This window comes from Petromyzon marinus, chromosome 51 (genome assembly GCF_048934315.1).
Source record: "Petromyzon marinus isolate PM22_M1 ecotype Great Lakes invasive population chromosome 51, UKy_Petmar_22M1.pri1.0, whole genome shotgun sequence".
In the NCBI taxonomy this organism is placed as follows: Eukaryota; Metazoa; Chordata; class Hyperoartia; order Petromyzontiformes; family Petromyzontidae; genus Petromyzon; species Petromyzon marinus.
In genome coordinates, this window is record NC_133717.1 from 10,837,605 (window position 1) to 10,861,271 (window position 23,667).

The 23,667-nt window shown below is 47.5% G+C and overlaps 1 protein-coding gene across 1 annotated transcript; it reads left to right on the forward strand.

Annotated features, from left to right (window-relative positions):
- The first annotated feature begins 553 nt into the window (after positions 1–553).
- On the forward strand, positions 554–23,312 carry ORC3 (origin recognition complex subunit 3). The gene is made up of 19 exons (XM_032973589.2): positions 554–854; positions 7,109–7,157; positions 7,635–7,735; positions 8,410–8,554; positions 8,721–8,825; positions 9,227–9,396; positions 10,230–10,363; positions 10,994–11,153; positions 12,187–12,300; positions 14,109–14,242; positions 15,618–15,681; positions 16,768–16,884; positions 17,320–17,399; positions 18,225–18,453; positions 18,920–19,020; positions 19,957–20,098; positions 20,954–21,070; positions 21,699–21,775; positions 22,609–23,312. Exons 1-19 carry the CDS (start codon positions 828–830, stop codon positions 22,712–22,714), a joined length of 2,172 nt encoding a protein of 723 aa, XP_032829480.1. The 5' UTR covers positions 554–827; the 3' UTR covers positions 22,715–23,312.
- Positions 23,313–23,667: the final 355 nt, after the last annotated feature.

Consider the following 23,667-nt stretch of genomic DNA (forward strand, 5'->3'; position numbering starts at 1 on the left):
GGACGAGTGAACGTTAATAGGGACATCATCGATGTTTGATATCCAATATGGGATCGTGACGTCATCAACGATCCACAACCAAACTGGAAGCGCGACGTCATCGATGTTTGCTTACCAATCTGGAAGCGTGACGTTATTGATAGTTGCGAACCGATCTGGAAGCGTGACGTTATCCATGTTTACTCACAATCTGGAAGCGAATCGTCATCGATGTTTACTAACCAGTCTGAAAGCGTGACGTCATCGACGTTTGCAAACCGATGTAGAAGCGTGACGTCATCACTCAATCCTTGGTATCGATCCCATCAGGACTGAATTAAAAAATTGTTCCTACATTGACACCTCACCATACATCGATGACAGAGATCATATTGGTCTTGCAGTATAATCCTTAACTTATGACATATTTCATGCGCGAATCGATTTATATAAAAAAACATGAGAGGTGTGTGAATCGATTCACGCCCGCGTGGCGCGAACCTGGGAAGATCTCGCGGCAATCGATTCCACAAAAGAGTAATCGATTCATTTTGTGCTCTCTCTCTCTCGTGTCTCGTCTGCAATCGTGTTATTCATCCAGTCTCGTAATATACCTCCGAGCCTTACCCTAAACGGCACACCATCGGGATTGATACAACCGCTTGCGTGCTTTTGAAATGCGAATCGCTTTTGCTTTGCGCGCGGGACTTAAATCGATTCCGCGGATCGCGAGCGCCGCAGCGAACGCAGTCGACGACTCTCCGCCCGTGCGCGCGACGCGTGAAGTTAAACAAAAAAATTAATTAATAAATTTTTAAACGTTTATTGTTTTTAAACTCCACAAAATCATGACTTCCACAACTTCTGTCTCCAAGGTAAGAAGTTCCCCATCAATCTTCACCACCGTCCACCTCCCGGTTCCCAGGCCAAGCCTCGCCTCGTCGCCACGCAGTCTCTCCACTGCTGGATGAAGGCCGTCGTGAATGGTGAAGCCGGCGCCTGTGGTAGACTTCACAAGCCAAAGGGCTCGCAGACACTACGGGCTCGGGGGAGGGCGGCCTCGTTGGAGGGAGCAGGCAGCCTCGTGCCCGAATGCAAGCGACATTAGTTCACGATTCACCATCTAACGTTGGTCTCGGCCACGTTATTTGATGATCTTGCTCCAAAAATGTGTGTCGTGAGACCCTCCACCACCTCCACTACCGCCGCAACAACAGCGCGATGTTTCCTCTCCTCGTGACTCGGCTCAATTATCACAATTGTCACGTAATGCGGTGATTAGTCCGAGATTTTACATTATTTGTCCACCTCTCCCACTAAATGGGCTATACACGCCGCTGGTGATATCCATGATAGAGGTTCTTGGGTTAGATCGCGTTAATCTATAAATGTTGTGTCGTTAAAACCCGCCACCACCCGACACAGCCAACTAGTAAGGGTTGTCACGTAAACAGAACGTGGCCAATTCGTCACTAGTACAGCACTAGTGTATAGTGTAGTGTATAGTAGTGTATACTATACACTACACTACTATACACAACACTACACTACTACACAGTGTATAGTGGTGTAGTGTATACTATACACTATATATACTATACACAACTATACACTATATATACTATACACAATTCTACGTCGACTTATTGTTCGTAGCTCAGCTGAATGTAGAGTATATTGAGTTTATTGATAACATTGATGTAGTTTATATTTTACTTTTTTTAAATCAGCTTACTATATGGTATTCATCATATAGTGTAGTGTATACCCAGTTACTCTATGTTAATAGCTCAACTTATTGAAGAATATATCGAGTACATTTATTATATTGATGTAGTTTTTACTTAGTTCTTTCACATCGGTTTATTGTATGATAGTTGGGTAGTTGCAGTCCTTTAGCGTAAATATACTAAATGCCTCTGTTGATATGTAAACTCTGACTTTAACATAGCTATTTCCGTGACCAGTTACATGCTAATCCCTCACATTAACATCATGCTAATCTCCCAGTTACATGCTAATTTCTGACTTTAACACCCTGCTAATCCAACACATTAACACAGCTATTTCAATGCTAAATTCTTCTGTTGATATGTAAACTCCTTTGTCAAGGCGCTCTGCTCCTCCCACCCAGCTGCCAAGCTTAGCAGTGTTCATTGAAGCGCTGTCGTCCCGACAATTATGTTCCTTCAACTGAAGAAGGCTACTTGTGTTGTGGCCGAAACGTCGTGAGAATTTTATTTTATGTTTTATTTGTATTATTTTATTTCCATTCTACGTGGTGACTTTACCGAAAGAACCAAGAAGATGAATCCCTGCAGTCACGAAAGCTTTAAATCGATACTATACAACACTACACTACTATACAGTGTATAGTATAGTGTATAGTATACACTACACTACTATACAGTGTATAGTAGTGTAGTGTATAGTAGTGTAGTATACTAGTACAGCACTACACCGGTTGTGTGTTGGAGAGCCACGCCACAACATTTGCAATCCGAGTACGACGTTTCGCCAGTAATTACAACTAGCTTCATCTGTGCTGTACTACTGACGAATTGGCCACTTTCTGTTTACGTGACAGCCCTTACTAGTTGGCTGTGTCGGGTGGCGGCGGGTTTTAACGACACATTTACGCGATCTAACCCAAAAACCTCTTATGGATGATATCGGTCGCGAAAGCATACGTGTTTCAGTTTCATTTATTTGGTATAGCCCTGTGAGCCATTCGGCTCTTGAATCGGGTGCAACCGCAACAAACAAAAATATGAACAAGAAACATCTTAAAGTGACTACGCGCAAACAGAAAAATCCAGTTAAAAACAACAAAGTCTTCCAGAAAAAGCACCGTATATCAATGCCTGTGTGCAAAATCCCAGTGGGATGCAGGTCAAACAATAACAACCATAAGACAATTTCGATTAAAGTTATCAGTCTAACTCTGTACTACAACAAACAAATAAGGCTAAACCAAAACGTTTTCTAAATCGCCAAAATAAAGCTATAAAAGCAATGTAACAATGATCATAGGAACTGTGATTGAAATATTACAATAAACGACATACATAACATGTACTACTAAACTTTGCAGCCATAGCTGGCTGCATGAGTCACATACCTGTCAACCCTTTATAAGTGCCCTAGCTTATTACAGACCAATTCAGATAAAATTCGTCAACCAGTAACCCCTTATAAATCTTAACGTTCATCCTACAAAGTCCCATCACAAGGGAGAAACACAAACAAAGAATACAGGTAAACCGTATGGGTTGACAGGTGTGTGATGATGGCTTCTATCTCCTTGCTGTCGTCAAAAGATTCACTTGTTAGCGAAGTAGAATTTCGTGTTCCATCGCCCTGAATACTGCATTGATATTCCCTCAAGAGCCCTACGTGTATTGATCGCATTAGAATTGTGTTGAAGGTATCTCTAAAGCAGTGGTTCTTAAAACTTTACCTACAGCCTTGCACCCCTTTGGGTTTCAATCGTTTAAAACAAACGTATAATGTTAATACATACATCGGTTTGATAGAACTTACGTGCCCGTGCTTAATTTGTGTTTTCGATTATTTATCTTATGAAAAAAATCTGCCCATGTCTTGCACCCCCAAAAATGCCTTCTCACACCTCCAGAGAGGGCATCTCGCACCCCCAGAAAGGGCATCTCACACCTCCAGAAAGGGCATCTCGCACCTCCAGAAAGGGCATCTTGCACCCCCAGAAAGGGCATCTCGCACCCCCAGAAAGGGCATCTCGCACCCCCAGAAAGGGCATCTCGCACCCCCAGAAAGGGCATCTCTCACCCCCAGAAAGGGCATCTCACACCCCCAGAAAGGGCATCTCGCACCCCCAGAAAGGGCATCTCGCACCCCCAGAAAGGGCATCTCTCACCCCCAGAAAGGGCATCTCTCACCCCCAGAAAGGGCATCCCGCACCCCCAGAAAGGGCATCTCGCACCCCCAGAAAGGGCACCTCGCACACCCAGAAAGGGCATCTCACACCCCCAGAAAGGGCATCTCCCACCCCCAGAGAGGGCATCTCGCACCCCCAGAAAGGGCATCTCTCACCCCCAGAAAGGGCATCTCGCACCTCCAGAAAGGGCATCTCTCACCCCCAGAAAGGGCATCTCGCACCTCCAGAAAGGGCATCTCGCACCCCCAGAAAGGGCATCTTGCACCCCCAGAAAGGGCATCTCACACCTCCAGAAAGGGCATCTCACACCCCCAGAAAGGGCATCTCGCACCCCCAGAAAGGGCATCTTGCACCCCCAGAAAGGGCATCTCACACCTCCAGAAAGGGCATCTCACACCCCCAGAAAGGGCATCTCGCACCCCCAGAAAGGGCATCTCACACCCCCAGAGAGGGCATCTCGCACCCCCAGAAAGGGCATCTCTCACCCCCAGAAAGGGCATCTCGCACCTCCAGAAAGGGCATCTCGCACCCCCAGAAAGGGCATCTCGCACCCCCAGAAAGTGCATCTCGCACCCCCAGAAAGGGCACCTCGCACCCCCAGAAAGGGCATCTCGCACCCCCAGGAAGGGCATCTCTCACCCCCAGAAAGGGCATCTCGCACCCCCAGAAAGGACACCTCGCACCCCCAGAAAGGGCATCTCGCACCCCCAGAAAGGGCATCTCACACCCCCAGAAAGGGCATCTCGCACCCCCAGAAAGGGCATCTCTCACCCCCAGAAAGGGCATACCGCACCCCCAGAAAGGGCATCTCGCACCCCCAGAAAGGGCGTCTCGCACCCCCAGAAAGGGCATCTCACACCTCCAGAAAGGGCATCTTACACCCCCAGAAAGGGCATCTTGCACCCCCAGAAAGGGCATCTCCCACCTCCAGAAAGGGCATCTCACACCCCCAGAAAGGGCATCTCACACCCCCAGAAAGGGCATCTCGCACCCCGAGAAAGGGCATCTCACACCCCCAGAGAGGGCATCTCGGACCCCCAGAAAGGGCATCTCTCACCCCCAGAAAGGGCATCTCGCACCTCCAGAAAGGGCATCTCGCACCCCCAGAAAGGGCAGCTCGCACCCCCAGAAAGGGCATCTCGCACCCCCAGAAAGGGCATCAGGCACCCCCAGAAAGGGCATCTCGCACCCCCAGAAAGGGCATCTCGCACCCCCAGGAAGGGCATCTCTCACCCCCAGAAAGGGCATCTCTCACCCCCAGAAAGGGCATCTCACACCCCCAGAAAGGGCATCTCGCACCCCCAGAAAGGGCATCTCTCACCCCCAGAAAGGGCATCCCGCACCCCCAGAAAGGGCATCTGGCACCCCCAGAAAGGGCGTCTCGCACCCCCAGAAAGGGCATCTCGCACCCCCAGAAAGGGTGTCTCGCACCCCCAGAAAGGGCATCCCGCACCCCCAGAAAGGGCATCTCTCACCTCCAGAAAGGGCATCTCGCACCTCCAGAAAGGGCATCTCGCACCCCCAGAAAGGGCATCTTGCACCCCCAGAAAGGGCATCTCACACCTCCAGAAAGGGCATCTCACACCCCCAGAAAGGGCATCTCGCACCCCCAGAAAGGGCATCTCGCACCCCCAGAAAGGGCATCTCTCACCCCCAGAAAGGGCATCCCGCACCCCCAGAAAGGGCATCTCGCACCCCAAGAAAGGGCGTCTCGCACCCCCAGAAATGGCATCCCGCACCCCCAGAAAGGGCATCTCTCACCCCCAGAAAGGGCATCTCGCACCTCCAGAAAGGGCAGCTCGCACCCCCAGAAAGGGCATCTCGCACCCCCTGAAAGGGCATCTCACACCTCCAGAAAGGCCATCTCACACCCCCAGAAAGGGCATCTCGCACCCCCAGAAAGGGCATCTTGCACCCCCAGAAAGGGAATCTCACACCTCCAGAAAGGGCATCTCACACCCCCAGAAAGGGCATCTCGCACCCCCAGAAAGGGCATCTCACACCCCCAGAGAGGGCATCTCGCACCCCCAGAAAGGGCATCTCTCACCCCCAGAAAGGCCATCTCGCACCTCCAGAAAGGGCATCTCGCACCCCCAGAAAGGGCATCTCGCACCCCCAGAAAGGGCATCTCGCACCCCCAGAAAGGGCATCTCGCACCCCCAGAAAGGGCATCTCGCACCCCCAGAAAGGGCATCTCGCACCCCCAGAAAGGGCATCTCGCACCCCCAGGAAGGGCATCTCTCACCCCCAGAAAGGGCATCTCTCACCCCCAGAAAGGGCATCTCACACCCCCAGAAAGGGCATCTCGCACCCCCAGAAAGGGCATCTCTCACCCCCAGAAAGGGCATCCCGCACCCCCAGAAAGGGCATCTCGCACCCCCAGAAAGGGCGTCTCGCACCCCCAGAAAGGGCATCCCGCACCCCCAGAAAGGGCATCTCGCACCCCCAGAAAGGGCGTCTCGCACCCCCAGAAAGGGCATCCCGCACCCCCAGAAAGGGCATCTCGCACACCCAGAAAGGGCAACTCACACCCCCAGAAAGGGCATCTCACGCCTCCAGAAAGGGCATCTCTCACCCCCAGAAAGGGCATCTCCCACCCCCAGAGAGGCATCTCGCACCCCCAGAAAGGGCATCTTGCACCCCCAGAAAGGGCATCTCACACCTCCAGAAAGGGCATCTCACACCCCCAGAAAGGGCATCTCGCACCCCCAGAAAGGGCATCTCACACCTCCAGAAAGGGCATCTCACACCCCCAGAACGGGCATCTCACACCCCCAGAGAGGGCATCTCGCACCCCCAGAAAGGGCAGCTCACACCCCAAGAAAGGGCATCTCACACCTCCAGAAAGGGCATCTCTCACCCCCAGAAAGGGCATCTCTCACCCCCAGAAAGGACATCTCACACCCCCAGAGAGGGCATCTCGCACCCCCAGAAAGGGCATCTCTCACCCCCAGAAAGGGCATCTCACACCCCAAGAAAGGGCATCTCTCACCCCCAGAAAGGGCATCTCTCACCCCCAGAAAGGGCATCTCGCACCCCCAGAAAGGACATCTCGCACCTCCAGAAAGGGCATCTCACACCCCCAGAAAGGGCATCTCACACCTCCAGAAAGGGCATCTCGCACCCCCAGAAAGGGCATCTCGCATCCGCAGGGGTTGCGTGCACACCAAGTTAAGAACCACTGCTCTAAATAATGCTTTTTTTCTGTTCTAGGGGTGCTTTGCCTTTAAGCCTTCTGTCAAGAAAAAGAAAAGTAACGACGGTAAGTAAGTTTAACGCGTAGGCTTTCGCGACCAATATCCGTAATACAGGTTTTTTCTTTTGGGGGTTAGATCGCATAAATATATAAATGTGTCGTTAAACCCGCCACCACCCGACACAGCCAATTATTAAGGTTTGTCACGTAAAACAGAACATGCCAATTCGTTACTAGTACAGCACACCGGTGTTTACGTGACAACCCTTACTAATTGCTTGTGTTGGGTGGTGGCGGGTTTAATGACACATTTATATATTTACGCGATCTAACCCAAAGAAAAACCTGTATTAAAGTTAAGTAAGATGACTGAATTGTGCATCCTTGATCGAAAACGGGAGACACATTGAGTGCCATTAAGTTACATATCTTGAGTGTATATATGAATGTATGTTAAACTTCTTTCGCACCGTACGTAGCCAACCGTGCTAATCGGAGGCGCGATCGAGTTCGCAGATGGATTTGTTAAATTGTGTTTGTCAGAGGTGTGCTTCCAGAACGAGAATGGCGAGGTGACCAGGGAGAGCCGTTTGAGGTTTGAAACCTACCAGACACTCAGCCAGGAGCTGAAGACATCTGCTGAGGTGATGATGGTCGTGACTGTAAACAGCGATCTCATCATTCTGCAACACGACATTGTTCATGAGCTGTTTGTGGAGGCCAGATAAGAGGGTTTTTGTACTCCCTGTAAGTAAAGTAAAGTTGGAAAGTATACACGTTAACATGTACATAATAGCATTAATTTTTACAATAAAGCTTCCTTAAGAAATTACACTAGAATCCATCGCCATCTTATCTAACAGTCTTGCGATGCGTTAAGTCAGTATTGCATTTGCATGTAAGATGATTTTACAGCTCTCATCGGTAGAGATCCATCCAATCATGTTCTTACGTTTGGCTCGACAACCAGCTGTGATCTTTTCTAACGCGCTAAAATTGGAAACGCAGTATTGACAAGTCAAAAATATACTCGTCTTGTACCCAATCAGTGCAGGAAAGATTATTTGAGTGACGGATAAATATTGTTTGCAGGCCTTTCAAAGCGGTTCTCATGTTGTAGCTGGCTGTATGAAATTAAGTCGTTGGCTGTGTACAGTCAGCGGGCTGCAGGTTCCCTACCTCTGTTTTATATTCACAGACATAAATACATCCTCTATTCTGTAGGTGGCTGTGTCCTGAGTATGTATGTATGTTTCACTTCTTTTGCACCGTACATAGCCAAAAGGCTTTGCTGTGTGGATGTTGTATGCATGCTCAGGCAGTGCATGTCGAGATGAATGCCCAGGTGTTTGAGAAGATGATCTCCTTCCTGTCGGGAGCTCGAGGGGTGGCCTCAGACAACCTTCAGAGCTGGGCAGAGCGGCAGAGATCTAACGAAATTCCGACAGCCGCCTTTGTCACAGGTGCCGTTCGTTCCTTTTGACCCCACCTGCACGGTCATTGTGTAACTGTGCCAGCCGTCACAGGGATGTCATATTAGGATGTTGTCTTTGCCTCTGCCTACCGTAGTGGGGCACGCGCAGTGCTGCTGTGGCATTGATTGCTTTGCGTGGCTCTGCGTTTGTGCAGGCGTGAACGTAGCGGATCACGAGGTGGTGTTCCAAACGCTGACGGAGCGGCTGCGTGAGTCTGTCACGCCGCACATCGTGTCCCTTCAGCCGAAGGAGTGCAGAGGTCAGTGTCTGTAATTACAGGTCTACGGCAAGGCTGAGCGAGTCCCACTTTAGTTTCTTAATGTTAGGAGAAGCTCGAGGGTTAATTAATGGAACGAACAGCTCTTTTTTTGTAGAGATGTACCTATGATGTGTGTCTCGGGGTTATCGACACGAGTTTGAAGCTTTGTTCATGAGAAGATAAGGACCCATCCATCGGTGTCGGCTCCAGATTTGAAGGATGACGGTCAACACACTTCTCTCGGCCCATAAGACCATGAACTGATTACACTTGAAAACCTGGTTTGATAACTGGCGGCTGCATGCATTCAAACCTGAGATCTTAGCTGTGGCAGCTCAGCGCCTTTCCCTCTGAGCCACATACTCACATCTCAATCGCACGACGGTTGATCACCTTCGCAGGGCTGAAGCAGGCGGTGCAGAAGATTCTCGGTACGCTGCTTGGGAGGCAGATATCGTGCGAGGACGACGAGGGAGAAAGTGACGACTTGGGCGACAGGAAGCCCTTGTCGGCATGGCGGGTGCTGCCATCGTTCTCCGCACTGTGCAACTGGTACTCGTCTCTGCCGCAGGTACCCTCCGCCTCCGTCATGCGCCCTTGAGCAGAGCTGCTCCAGTCGGACAGACCCAGTCATTTAACAACAGATAGACCGCACCTCCGATTAGCATGCTTGGCTACGTACGGTGCGAAAGAAGTTCAGCATACATACAACCATTGCTTAAACAACACAGTGCACACGTTCTGTTGGTCTGAACCCACAGCTGCAAGGTATATATCCTTGTGTTTTATATCAACTTATGTGGCCTTTTATAAACTCATCCGAAATGCACTGGATATCATTAACTTTAGAAAGCTACAGTGAGTTGTGCCTGGATAGTGCTTGGGTTGGTGCCAAATTCAAAAAAGAGCTTGTCATTGTGCAAAGTAGCAGTATCCATTGTACTGTACTTCCACACTCCCATGTCTACGCTACACAAACTGCCCAGTGTGCTGGAATATGGTCAAGAAACCCCCACGCCAGATATGGATGAAGGCTTCCACACTCCACGAGTGACAGTAGGCTGTACATGTGTGCGCGCGCACATATGTGTATATGGGGTGCAGGGAGCGGTGGTGTAGCGGTTAGCATGCTGCACTATGAACCCTGTTACCTGAGTTAGATTCCCGCTCATGGCCAACATCAGCGACGATTATCTCAACTGCTCATGGGGCTCCCTCTTAGGTCGACTCAGCTTTAAATAAGTACCTGGTGCGATGTGTAAATGTCGCCACTAGGGAGGGTAAAGGTGGCTGGATGTGTTGTTGGCCACGCACCTCCTCGTGTGCCATGCCGGCCTTCATAGTTAACGGCACTTCCCCAAAAAGTCTGTTAAAGCAATAAATGGGGATCTTTGTTGTATGTAGCCTGTATCGGACCATGTGAAAGGCAAGCGGAAGGTGAGCGGGCGGCACAGCACGACTCCCCCCATCGTTATCATCCTTCGGGAGCTCGAGAGCTTTCCGCCACGTGTGCTGCAGGACCTCATCCGCATCTGCAGGTGCCACGTCGCCCACATGCTCCCAAACGCTCACTTCCAGCAGGATCTCAGGACGCAGTGCAGTCGCGTGGCTATCGAGTGTGCAGGCAGTGCAACTGCACTGAGGCACATGGCCCAGAATGGCTCAGGCGCTGTGCTATATAAGAGGGAATTGGAGTTGACTACTATTAAAACAGCTATAGCACTTAACCGTAAGGGGTCATACCGTCCTATATTCCAGACTGTCACTCACAGCAGTCCATACCTTTGGAGTAGAGAGGCTCACGTCCAGCTCGAACTGGCACAGCCAGGTGTGAGGAGGCTGGCCAGCTGGATGCTTCCAATCGCCAATTAATCTCACTCCTTGTGTCAACTTGACACATAGCTGTGAATCGAACAGGGGGCCCCAATTTCATTCCTTGTACCAGGATCCAACAAACAGTCGTTCAAATCTAATGAGGACCGTCCCATATGGCAGCTAGAAGGTGGAATGAGAATGCTAATGGTACGAGATGAAGTGGCGATAATGTGGTTGAGTGGCTTTATAGCAAACATAAGATCAGGACCTGTGCCAACCACACTATGCCACTGGTACAATGGCCGTTAAGTAGTCTCGTACCATTGTCCGTGTTGCCGTGTGCGCGCATGTAGTCAGTACGTGGACCGGCTACCCCTGGTGCTGGTGCTGGGTATCGCCACGTCGCCCCTGGCACTGCACCGCTTGCTACCGCACTCCGTGTCATCTCTGCTGTGCGTGGAGCGATTCCAGACGCCGCCTGCCACCGAGTTGCTCTCCTCTACACTCGACCAGGTGGGGGCTGTGCAAGCAGCACAGAGCTGCTAGTTGATGGGCTCATGTGTACACGTGTTGCGGCGCAAGCCACGACTCCGAAGCAGGTTGCGGTTAGGGGCTTACGCAAACCCACCCCCCCTAGCCGATAACTCCCCAGGGGACAGGGGTACCAGGATCCCTACAACCCCGGCTAACTCGGCTCTCCTCCCTGCCCCGGGCCGGGACTGCCCCAACCTCGGCCGGTCGGGCGGGGTAGCCTCCCCTAACCTCTGGTGAGGATCAACTCCCCTGAGTCCCCACTCCTACCCCCGACGACCCCCAGTTACGTCCCGGGTCCCCCTTTAAATACCCCCTTGGGGCATGACGTCACCGTCCCCCCAGGGTCCACCTGACGTCACGTTCTGCGACGCCACTCTCTCCGAGGGTGAGCGTGACGTGACGTCACCCACTACTCCCCTACACATGTATCTGCTAATCAGCTAACTGCTACTCGGTATCTGTTAATTCAAAAAGTGTTCATGTGTTCAATTGTATTCAAGGAGTTTAAGGCACCACACTGTAAAGTGTGATCTAAATTTAACAGTCAATATCTCTGCCTTTTCACTCTGAAGAAGGGCCTTTACTCACAACAACACACAAACAGCCATTTTTTGTCAACCCACTGTTGGACAAGGGCCTCCCCACACCGCTGTGCTGGGCTGCGTGGGTTATTTTACCATAATCTCAAAATTCTGGACGGTGCGGGTTAGTAAAGGCGGCGAGAATAAACACGGGTGCGTATAAGTACTGTAAAACTAGAATTTCCTGCATCATCGTGCATGGAGGTCATCAATCTAAATACTGTCCTGGCTCCAGCCTGCTTAGCTTCCGAGATCTGACGGGATCTGATGCATTCTGGGTGATTTGGTCGAAAGCAGCCATGTGACACGAATGATGTATTATTCCAAGCCGAGTCATTCTTGTGGGTTGAGCTGCCAAAGATGCCACAGTCACTCGGGTACAAATGGACTTCGGGACAATGTGAATGAAGCTCTTCATTTCTACCTTTCAGCTGCTGCTAACGGATCGCTTCCTCTTCAAACTGAACGGCAAGGCCCTGCAGGTGCTCATCGGAATCTTCCTCTACCATGACTTCTCCGTCAGGAACTTTGTCAAGGGCTTACAGGTAGGAGAGATTAATCCATTTATTCCAAGATCAAAAGTCGATTCTTACAGTCACAATACACACGTCAATTTGTGTGTAAATGTAGCTCATATAGAAATGGATTAAAGTATATTATAGTAATATAACGCCATTTGTCAATCCAATGTTGGATAAATGCCTCCCCATACTGTGTTGGTCATGGGAGTTGTAATGACCATGCTTCACCATGGTGGTTATTGTGGGTTTGTGAAGGCAGGACCAGGAGCAGTTCAGATATCACTCGTTACTTCTGTTATCTGTGGCCTATAATCGAACCCAGGTGGCTGGGTTCATACAGTGAGGGAAAAAAGTATTTGATCCCCTGCTGATTTTGTACGTTTGCTCACTGACAAAGAAATGATCAGTCTATAATTTTAATGGTAGGTTTATTTGAACAGTGAGAGACAGAATAACAACAACAAAATTCGGAAAAATGCATGTCAAAAATGTTATAAATGTATTTGCATTTTAATGAGAGAAATAAGTATTTGACCCCTCTGCAAAACATGACTTAGTACTTGGTGGCAAAACCCTTGTTGGCAATCACAGAGGTCAGACGTTTCTTGTAGTTGGCCACCAGGTTTGCACACATCTCAGGAGGGATTTTGTCCCAGTCCTCTTTGCAGATCTTCTCCAAGTCATTAAGGTTTCGAGGCTGACGTTTGGCAACTCGAAGCTTCAGCTCCCTCCACAGATTTTCTATGGGATTAAGGTCTGGAGACTGGCTAGGCTGCTCCAGGACCTTAATGTGCTTCTTGAGCCACTCCTTTGTTGCCTTGGCCATGTGTTTTGGGTCATTGTCATGCTGGAATACCCATCCACGACCCATTTTCAATACCCTGGCTAAGGGAAGGAGGTTCTCACCCAAGATTTGATGGTACATGGCCCCGTCCATCGTCCCTTTGATGCGGTGAAGTTGTCCTGTCCCCTTAGCAGAAAAACACCTCCATGTTTGATGGTGGGGATGTGTTCTTGGGGTCATAGGCAGCACTCCCTTTAAGAGTGTGCTCCTAATCTCAGCTCGTTACCTGTATAAAATACACCTGGGAGCCAGAAATCTTTCTGATTGAGAGGGGGTAAAATACTTATTTCCCTCATTAAAATGCAAATCAATTTATAACATTTTTGACATGCGTTTTTCTGGATTTTGTTGTTGTTATTCTGTCTCTCATTGTTCAAATAAACCTACCATTAAAATTATAGACTGATCATTTCTTTGTCAGTGGGCAAGCGTACAAAATCAGCAGGGGATCAAATACTTTTTTTCCTCACTGTAGCATGGTTCATGAACAATTATACTGGTAGGAACGAAGTTGTAAACTGAGTGTACCAGCCTGCAATAGATTAATGTGTCCGTCCGTCCGTCCCCTTTCAATACTTTAACGAAGTGAAATCTCGTGCTGTTGGGGTGTAAAAATAAAATTGCGCAAAATTCCAATGTTCCTACCAGCCCACCCTGCAGGGACCTGTTTCCACTGCCCCACCCCATGGAAAAAAATATCCAAATTTTATGCAGATGTTATCTTAAGGCTAATGGCAAGAACAAGAGAGAACAAACGAGCCAGTCATTATCTATGATATAACATACAATTCATTCCTGAATATGATTTGTCAACCCACATCTTAGACATTCATCAACTAAAAGAGGGAAGGGTGATTTTTATTACATGTCTATACTGCATGTTCCACCATCACAATCAGAGTATAGTCAGGAAACATGCATTCAGCGATTCATGTTCGTTCGATTGCTGCATTGCTCGCTGACTCGCATACTTTTTTTATCCTGCCAGTTTGCCATGATGGAGCACTTTTACGAGCAGCCGCTTAGCGTGCTGTGTATGCCGCCGTCCAGCCTGAAGGCTCACGTCAAGTCACTCGGGCCGGAGCTCTGTGAGGCCGTGCGCCAGGCCCCTTCCTTCCGCCGGTTCGTCAGCAGTATTGCCACAGTGTACATCCTTACTTAGGGTCTGAATTGGATTCAGTACCTGTTACGGACCACCCATTAAGACACACGCCTTATCATAATCATCATCAGAATTGCGTAGATGACGAAGGCCCGTTGTGCCAACCAGAGTATGCATGTTTCACCGCATTGTAGAAAGCCTCCTGCAAGGTGTCTCAACAGATCTTACGAACACATGAGTCCATAGGATGGCCGATTGGATGGTGCCACGATGGAGATGGTTGAGATCTGCTCTTTACCTGGATGGATAGAAGTAGGGCATGGTGTGTGGGGAGTATCTTGTAGCCAAACAGGTGGATGTATCTTGAGTGGATAATTGCATCGATGGCAGGAAAACCAGTCCTCGATGAGACTTCGGTGTTGCGAACAGAGTCTTGCCATGTGCGGCCAAAAATGTGTTGCTGACAACGCATATGGAAGGACTGCAGCCTGTTTGGGTCTGAATCTAAGTATTGGCACCACACTGTAGGACAGGTATCATGAAAGTGTTGTATATTCAGATCTTGGTAAATGTGCTGACATGATGTTGAGGCCAGATGTTGTACAAAAACTGCTAAAATACACACTTTAGCATCATCTAACAACAACCAAAGTATATTGTTTTCTAAGGGCTCACCTTTATTATCGTGATAAAAGTGTCAATTTGGCAAAACTGTGTTGTCAGGTCAAAAATATTCCCCTCTAGTACCATAATTTCTCTCTGAACTACAGTCCCAATTGGATGACATACTATGCCGAAGAAAAAATACATCCGCACCATGATCATACAAACAATGGCCCACATTTTTAAGTGTTTTGAAATGTGCATGCAAAATTGGGGAACTTTATATTTTAACAGTTGTTGTTGGCTTGTATCTACCTTTTAAGTATTATAGTTGTAAGATTTCAGGCACTTTAATATCGTGGAACTGCCCCTTTGCGATCCATATAATGCTCTAAATGACTTTAAATTTCAATGGACACAGCCTGCAACGTGGACAGTCTCACAACCAATGCAGTGCTGCGCCATCAATTGATACTAATGGCCGGTCCGTGTGAAACTAAAATGGGCACCACGGTGGCGAGATGTTAACTCCCTTGCCTGATATACAGGAGGTCGTGGGCTCAATCCCGATCATGACGCCTGTATATTTGGAGTTTGCATGTTCTCCGCGTAGTCATGTCGATTTAGAAACATGCATTTACAGTATTTGGCTACTATAAATGTACACATTTGTGACCAGATCACTTCTGAAAAAGAGCTATGTAGCTGAGTGGGCCTTAACTGGCAAAATAAAAATCGTTCAAATTAGTTTATAGTTGACAATGCTAAAGGATTCTCGTGTCCACTTCATAGGTACGTGGAGGGTAGGAAGGCAAGTGAGCAGGACCGACTCCTGACCGATAACGAGTACCTTAAGGTATGTGGACACCAGCCTTGGCTGCATCGTTTCCTGCTTCCTTGTCATTATACTGCATCCCATTTAGCATACAGTAAACTCTCAATTATCTTGGTTGCAGATTAACTGCGCTTGTAAAAGAAAGAGCTCAATGCACGTGCTGGATTAATTATTAGCTGTTCTTCACTCATCAAGGATAAGTGACCCATGTCACTGCAAACACATCTGCAAGTTAAACCGATTACTTTAAGAAGCAATAAAAACAGACGGACTTTGGTGTCATCACCCCCATTCTACCTCGATAAACAATACACAAGCCTACTTAACATGTGTTTTGAATGATCTGTGTTTTAGTATTTTTTCATGTAACTCCACTCTCCATTACCATGCAGAATGGAGAGTTTACTCTGTAGCTCGGTGGGATTGAATGTTCATTGTCTTACATGATTATTTTTGTTGTTGTTGTGAAATGGACGATCTCGTTTGGCCAGTTTCCAGGATATTATACAATTGATCTGTGATGCTTGAGCACAGCAACAACACAAAGAAAAAAATAACGACTTGAAAATTTTAGAGAACGAGTACAGGCCCCTTAAGGAATATTGCACAACTCAGAAACGAGGTATTTATTGGTGGTAAATGAAAAGCACGAGGATAAAAAAAGAGTGAAAATATAATGAGAGCAAGAGGTGCCAGCAGAGTTTCGGTACATTATTTCAGATTCAGTTTTAAGTTTCACTTATGAGGTATGCCCTGTGAGCCATTCGGCTCTTGAATCGGGTGCAACCGCAACAAACAAAAACATGAACATGTGCAAGTAAGCTCTGTATTTCAGTTTCAACGGTGATGTAAACACGCAAATCGAAAAAGACCGTGCACACGTGTGGGAGCAAGAGACGCCAGATAAACGTTTTGTGCAAATAAGCTCTGTTTTGGCCGAATAGGGAGACACAGAGGGGAGTGAAGGGAGGTAACCAAGTTGTAGGTGAGCGGCAAGAGTATTCCACCTGAATATGTGCTCACTAACAGCACTTGCACCAAGTCTACAAGGCTGTGGCAAGGTATTTGTCGTTTACGCATGTATATCATTCATACGGGTACCACTAGGACACTGTGTGGATCCTGCTGTCTGAGCTTCACCGATACCATCGCCGGTTCTTCCTGATGCTGCGGGGCCTGCACACCTTCACACACCAGCTGCCCGGACACCCACTCGGCAAGCAGGTACCGGCCTAGGACGTCACAGGGTCTTTATTGTCCACTCACCAGTCCCTCCTACTAACAGGCAGAGTGCTCTGAGAAAACACTGCCAAATTGCCAGATGGTTATATCACCTGGACAGCCTGATCCTTCCAAGAAAACTTACCATATTTATTAACACTTCTTTATAACAGATAAAATATATGATAGGCTGATGTTTCGGGCAGTATTAATTACGTGCGTATTAAATTTTTGCTCGAGCACCATTGCAAACGTTGTAATATGACGTCATCTCGTGATGCGGCTCAGAAGGTGATGCTAATCAGAGGACAAACCTGTTGGAAAGAGTTACAAAATCCATGCATAAGCATTATATATTTTTTCCTTTAAGAAGTTAGATTGAGTGCCGTGCCACGGTAATTGAGTTTTGGCGACGTGCACACTTCTCGCGGTCTGCAGGTGCGGGAGCTGTACTGCAGCGTCCTCGAGTCGCCCGTGTGGGAAAGTGAAGGCTACTCATCCGCCATGCATCTCCTCCGGTGAGTGTCCTCACTTCCTCACCAGACATCCCCCATCGCCCCCACCATCGTTATTATTGTGTGCGTCACAGCGTTATGCTTACAATGAAGATCATTCCACTTACCGGGTGCGGAGGGTCAGACCTCTGCTGCCAAATGGGCGATGAGCATAGTCCCCATGTAGGAGAAGCCTTCTCCTCTCCAACAACCTGATTGCTCGTGATGAGGTGTTTTGTTTTTATGAGGCTGATGATAAGGCCCCTCCTCGTTGTGGCAACGTCTAGGTTCAACAGGGCCTCCAAACCCAGAATGAGCATTGATTACCAGAAATGTCTGATGTGGTTGACCTCGAGTGTTTCCATAACTGCCTGGGAGCTGCCGTTGAATCATTGAATCAGGGGGATGGGGCACCGTGGCACAGAGAGGCAATTGCTGTTCATGAGGTGGTTATAGTCCCCGGCGGTAGTGGAGTGGTAGTGTAGTGGTTAGCGCGCTGAGCTATGAACCCGGCGACCTGGGTTTGATTAGCACTCGTGGCCAATAGCAGTGATGATTATCTGAATCAGTCCTGGGCCTTCCCTAGGATGACTTCGCCTCCAATGAGTACCTGGTTCGATGTCTAAACATCGCCATTCGGGAGTCAAAGGTGGCCAGGTATTGTATTGGCCACCCACCCCCTCGTGTACCCTGCTGAACTTCATAGATGTTCGCCAACGGCATTTGCCCCAAAAGTCTATTTCGGTTACATGAGGGATCGTTGTTTTTGTTTTACAGTCCCCTGCTGGCTCTAAAATAGAATTGCAACTAGCATTACTGCAGTGACACGCTCGCCTTGCCGTGTGCCAGGATGCTCGCCCGGGATGAGCTCTGCTGTCTGCTGGAGAGCTGTGTGGAGCAGCTGTCGGCTGCCCCTACTGATCCTGAGCTACAGGGTGCGGTCACGTCCCTCCAGGGTGTCCTACAAGGCCTGCATGCACTTGGCGAGCCCGGCGAGGCACCCAACGTCGAAGAGATGGCGTTGCCGGCACAAAAAGTGCCAGTGCTTGGAAAAACTGACCTGCACCAGCTGCAGAAGGTGAGGGCAAGCGCACAAATTTCGCTGTGTGCTATACTTGATGCACAGTGCTCACCATACACGAGACACTGCAATCCACGTGCTACATACTGCACACCATACAACACATGCTTTACAAAGCTAAGTATACTCTGTTCAACCACCACACTCCAGGTCAAAACAATTCTTACTCTGTTTCTTTCCATATACTGCTTGACTTTGGAATTCCTCCCCCATCATCTCATCTCCCAAAGTCCTTATAACATTGCTCAGTTCAAGAAACATTAACTCTTATCCACTACAAGTATAATCGTGCTTTTTGTTGCCGGTCACTTGGTGTTTTGGGCCTTTGAGCCTGTGCCTAGCAGGCTGCATAATACTTAGCATTGAATACCATGCCCACTGCATAGCACACACGGCTGACGTATCGAGGCACAGGGATGCGCGTCGCATCGGGACCATTCCGTTTACAATGTTCCTGCGGCAGACACTGATGGAGATGCAGGCGGCGAAGAAGCAGCAGAAGAAGTCGACTCCCTACGAGGTGCTCCGTACCAAAGCTCTGGATCTGCTCAACGATCTGGTCAGGTGGGTGGAGGCCGCAACAGCGTGAAAAGAGTCGCCCGATATGGCACACCAAGCATCCCATGGTGTGCCATATCCTATTGCATGGGGGTTAATTCGGCTTGGTTTACAGTGGGGCATTTCATCTCTATATCTGTGTTCAACTCGCACTTTCAGGTTAGTAGACTTTTACTGCGCCTCACACTCGCTTTACTGATATGTGGCCACCTTTAGGCTGGCTCCAGACTTGGTGCAATTAGAAAAGTGCCAACCCTATAACTACCTGGTGCGCGTGATCGTGATTTAGTTGATCACTTTCGAGATTGCAGCATCCATTCTGCTGCTAGCACATTCATTCCCTTATTTTATTCTGTCATCCCATGTTGATGTCCGTGTTCTACACCCCCCTAACCCTCACTTTCCGTTTAGCTTGCAGCACTTGAATATTTAATGTTTTACCATCTTCATCTCTCCTCACCTTTCCCTACATCTCTCATTTTCCTTTAGCTCTGTACTCCCCCCCCCCTTGCCTCTTCCCAATGTCTGCCCCCTGCCCTTCTCACTCTACCCATCCAACCCTCGTCACCCACTTTATTTGAAGTGTTCAAAGAATATTTTTTTAACTCGCAATCGCTTCAGGTACTTCAACCCATTTTTTAGATACTGTTTTAATTACATTTTATTGTGTGTAAAGTGCTCTGAGATCCACCTGGCATGAAGGACGCTCTATCAAAACACATTCTAATTATTTACAAAAGCAACCGGATCCTAAAGCACTGTATAGAATAGGTGCACGTATTTAGCAGCAAAGTGGCCGCCTTTGATACATTACTAGGTGTCACCTTCAGCTGCAGAGCTTTTCGCGTTTGTCAGTCTTGTTGGGTTATTCTGTCCAGCTTTACCAACCGATTGTCAAAGCAAACTGCACGTTGCTTCTGAAACATATTTGCCTTTACACAGGAAATACCTGCAGCCACCTGAAGGGCAGACGCTGCACGAAGTGAGCTACTTTAGCGACTCCTCCACACTGAAGCAGCACCTCAACGCGTCGCCACGTGCAGCCATCCAGATGGCGCTCACCAACCCTTACTACTACCTGCAGGTGAGCAAAAAGCAGCGGCTGTAGCAGAGCTTCATACGTAGTACAGCAGCTGGTCGGCTAAGCGTGGTGGAAGATTTCTGTGATCCGTTGCCATGGCGGCAAAGATTTGGCGGATATTGTATATTTAGAAAAACTCAGATCTTCGTGCGCTTCGAGTTGGCTAAAGCATGGCAGTATAGAAAGGTCGGTTCATGAATCTGTGAATGCAGAAAATTGTGTTATCTTTTCCTGTCTCTAGGCCTAATTAAGGACTGCTTTTTGACGTTATTCATATGCATTGCGGCTCTTTAAATATCAAGTTTTTAACCAAATTCGAAAATAAAATGTCACTTGTTATTTTGGTTGCCGACCCCTGGTCTAGGTTACTCAAGTCAATTTCAAAGTACAAAACACTCAGTAAAATTGAATTGGTCAAACAACCTTTTGAAAGAAATTGAATTGTAAACTCAATCTTTCCTGGATAAGTAAAGGACCTTTTTAGTTTCGACAGTCAATGGGCTGCGTGTTGATCGGCAGACGGAATGGGATTTGAGCACGTCTAAATCCTGATATACCATAAACGCTGGTGGGTAGCGACTGTCATTGAACCGGGAGCGGTTGAACAAAATTATTTGCTGGTCATGGGTTCTGGCTCCCCTGGGATTCATGGTTGCTTCAGCCCTCTAAACTTGGCCTTGTTGGCCCCATGTTGCACTGCACTGCACTATTTCCGTCTCCCATGTGCACGTGCCCTTACCCCCTTCCTATTTGATCTTCTTCCCCAATGTTGTATCTCACTTTCATATATCATCTTGAGATGCGGTTACATAAAAATGCTTTGTAAATTATTGTTGTGGTGATGATGTGCGCCATCAGAACAAGGCCTTGCGCAGCACGGAGGGCAGCATCACCAACATGGCTCCAGATCTATGCATCGCCTATAAGCTGCACCTGGAGTGCGGTTGCATGATTAACCTGTACGACTGGCTGCAGGTAAGCACACACAAAACAAGTTGCCACCATATGCGATTGAGGTGTGAGTACAATGACCAAACTGATTACGTTAATGGAGGAATAGCACTTCAGCAGAGACTTAATCCTGGAGAGACGTTTTGGAGTTAAGCCATATGAAGCTGGTTAACCACCACTTAAGTCTGTGGTTGAGAGTTCTGAAATGCACTCCATAAGGATAAAGAACCTTTTTTTGCCAATATTGTCTGTTCCATCAGCAACTATAACAACTTTTGAACATTGGTAATAAATGTCAGTGTTGTACGTTAAACGTAGTGACTATAATTATTTTAAAAAACAGCTGATGGCACAGCTAAAGTGAATTGGGGATTAAAGGGTGGAGTTTATAGCCTCTAAATGAAACAATGAAATGGGATTTATCAACAAATGAGTTGCTGATAGTCCCAAGAGCTCTGAATCATAAAAAAAAAAAATTTTCTCAGGAATCAACTTATCTTTTCTAACGACAACTTTTTTTATGCATTCAATCCAACGTCCTTGTTTTTTTAAGTCCACAATTTTTTTTTAAATCCAGTTTTAAAAGTATTTTTTTGTGAAGCTTAAAGTAAGTTTTGTCTATATCACCACTGCCATGTGCCTGTGACCCCAGGCTTTCCAGACAGTTCTGCAAGCCGGGAAGGACTCTGAAGAGGCTGAAACACCTCACGTCATTGACCAACAAATTCAGTATCCTTTTTACTGCCAAGCATCTGTGGTTTTTGGAGTCCATCATAGCTTCAGCCAAATATACTCACACATTGCCTGTTGATTAGCTGGTACAGAAAATGGGCGTGTTCATAGGACGTCCTTTACCAAATCTTGCCAGAGCACACACTGGTGCAGGTCTCACTTTTTCCAGTTTGTCACAAGATTAGCCGAGCAACTGCCTGAAGAGCTCTTGAATCCTAAAACTGTTTACAGGCATAACGAAGAGTGCTATATGTATGTACAATTTGGCAAATCATTTTTTTCTTTACTCGAGACAGATTGAGGATTCAATAGGTAATACAAAAGTCGAATGGCTACTACAAAGTGGCAAGCTTTTTCATAAATCAGTAACAATTTATACCATTCCCGCATGCATAATTCCATGCAATTAAATATATTTTCAATGGTTAATCAACACTTCCTTGCATGCCTAATATTTAATCATGAATAAGGAACTACAGGGGTGGAACAGTGACAATGCACTACGAACCCAGCCACATGAGCTAGATTCCCAGCCATGCTTAAGTGGCGAGTGATATCTGAACCTATTACGGGCACCTCCCCTTCACCAATGCACACTGATCAACATAGTGCAGTATGGTCATTACCACCTCCATAACGGAGATGGTAGAGGGAGGCCTTAATCCAGAAGAGGATTGAGAAGGGGTGATTGACTATTCTAAGATATTATCAGATGGCTGTTTGGGCTGCCCCAATGAAAATGAACTCGGGTGGCCAACCAGTTGGCTGCAATATCTCCAAAACTTGATCATGTTTGGCCCAGCTGTTGTCCTGAATTGTTACGCACCCAGCGCACGGTTCATTCGTGCCGTCTCCGAACTGCAGTTTCTGGGCTTCGTCAAGCCCACCAAGCGCAAGACAGACCATGTGGCTCGTCTGACTTGGGGTGGCTGCTGAGTCAGCCATCCTGCTTGGTGGTAATATTGCATAGATGGAAATGTCAACAAATAGTTTTTCAATTAGTGAATAAACAGTGGATATGTCGTAGTCATTATGGAAAATACTACCCACCAATGAAAATGCAAAGGTAATTTAACATGATCAGGCTCCATTGCATAAGTGTGGATTAGATTTCCAAACAGAATGCAAATTAAATCAACGGACCACGACTGGACTGGCTTGTAACAGGTCCCTGCAGGGTGGGCTGGTAGAAGTTCGCAAATGAGATAGTGACTTCCAAATGTTGGGGGCAATAAGACATATCAAGTCTCTGCGCTGTCTATTGCTGATTTTACACCCAACAGCACGAGATTTCACTTCGTTAAAGTATTTAAAGGGGACGGACGGACACATTAATCTATTGCAGGCTGGTACACTCAGTTTACAACTTCGTTCCTACCAGTATAAAACATTGACTGCATGCATGGCGGTGCTTCAAGGATAGTCAAGATAATCCAGTTCCCACTGCACTGCAATAGGTTCTTGTAAATACTCACATGCTGTAAATATTAATGCGGTTTGTGCTTTAATAAACATTTACGATTTGCACATTGAATCGAGAAGTGTCGTAACCTTCACCAATGTCTTGGAGCTGGTATCTGCATTCTCTGTCATCTTGTTCAATGAATATCCATATATATCTTACAAAATGGTGTAAAGACCTAATGCATTTCAATATTTTAAAAAGAAAATTAAAATTAATGAGAAATGTTCGTTGCAGGCAGATCCATGTGTTAATAAGGAGGTATCAAGTTCGAGGGGTAACTATCAAAATATTTTTAAAGCATTAAATGTTATTTTCCAAGGTCTGCCCCATACCACAAAGCTTGCAAATCATGAGTAAAATGGGTAAATTTGGATACCCAACATCAATACGAGACATTTTCACTTGAACCAATGTGTGTAAATCA

Bases quoted from the DNA above. Each gene is read 5' to 3' on its own strand.
- ORC3 (XM_032973589.2), top strand. From the start codon at position 828: ATGACTTCCACAACTTCTGTCTCCAAG. The intron at 14,243-15,617 runs GTTCGTCAGCAG...TCCACTTCATAG, and splicing joins CAGGCCCCTTCCTTCCGCCG to GTACGTGGAGGGTAGGAAGG. The intron at 21,071-21,698 runs GTAAGCACACAC...CTGTGACCCCAG, and splicing joins ACCTGTACGACTGGCTGCAG to GCTTTCCAGACAGTTCTGCA.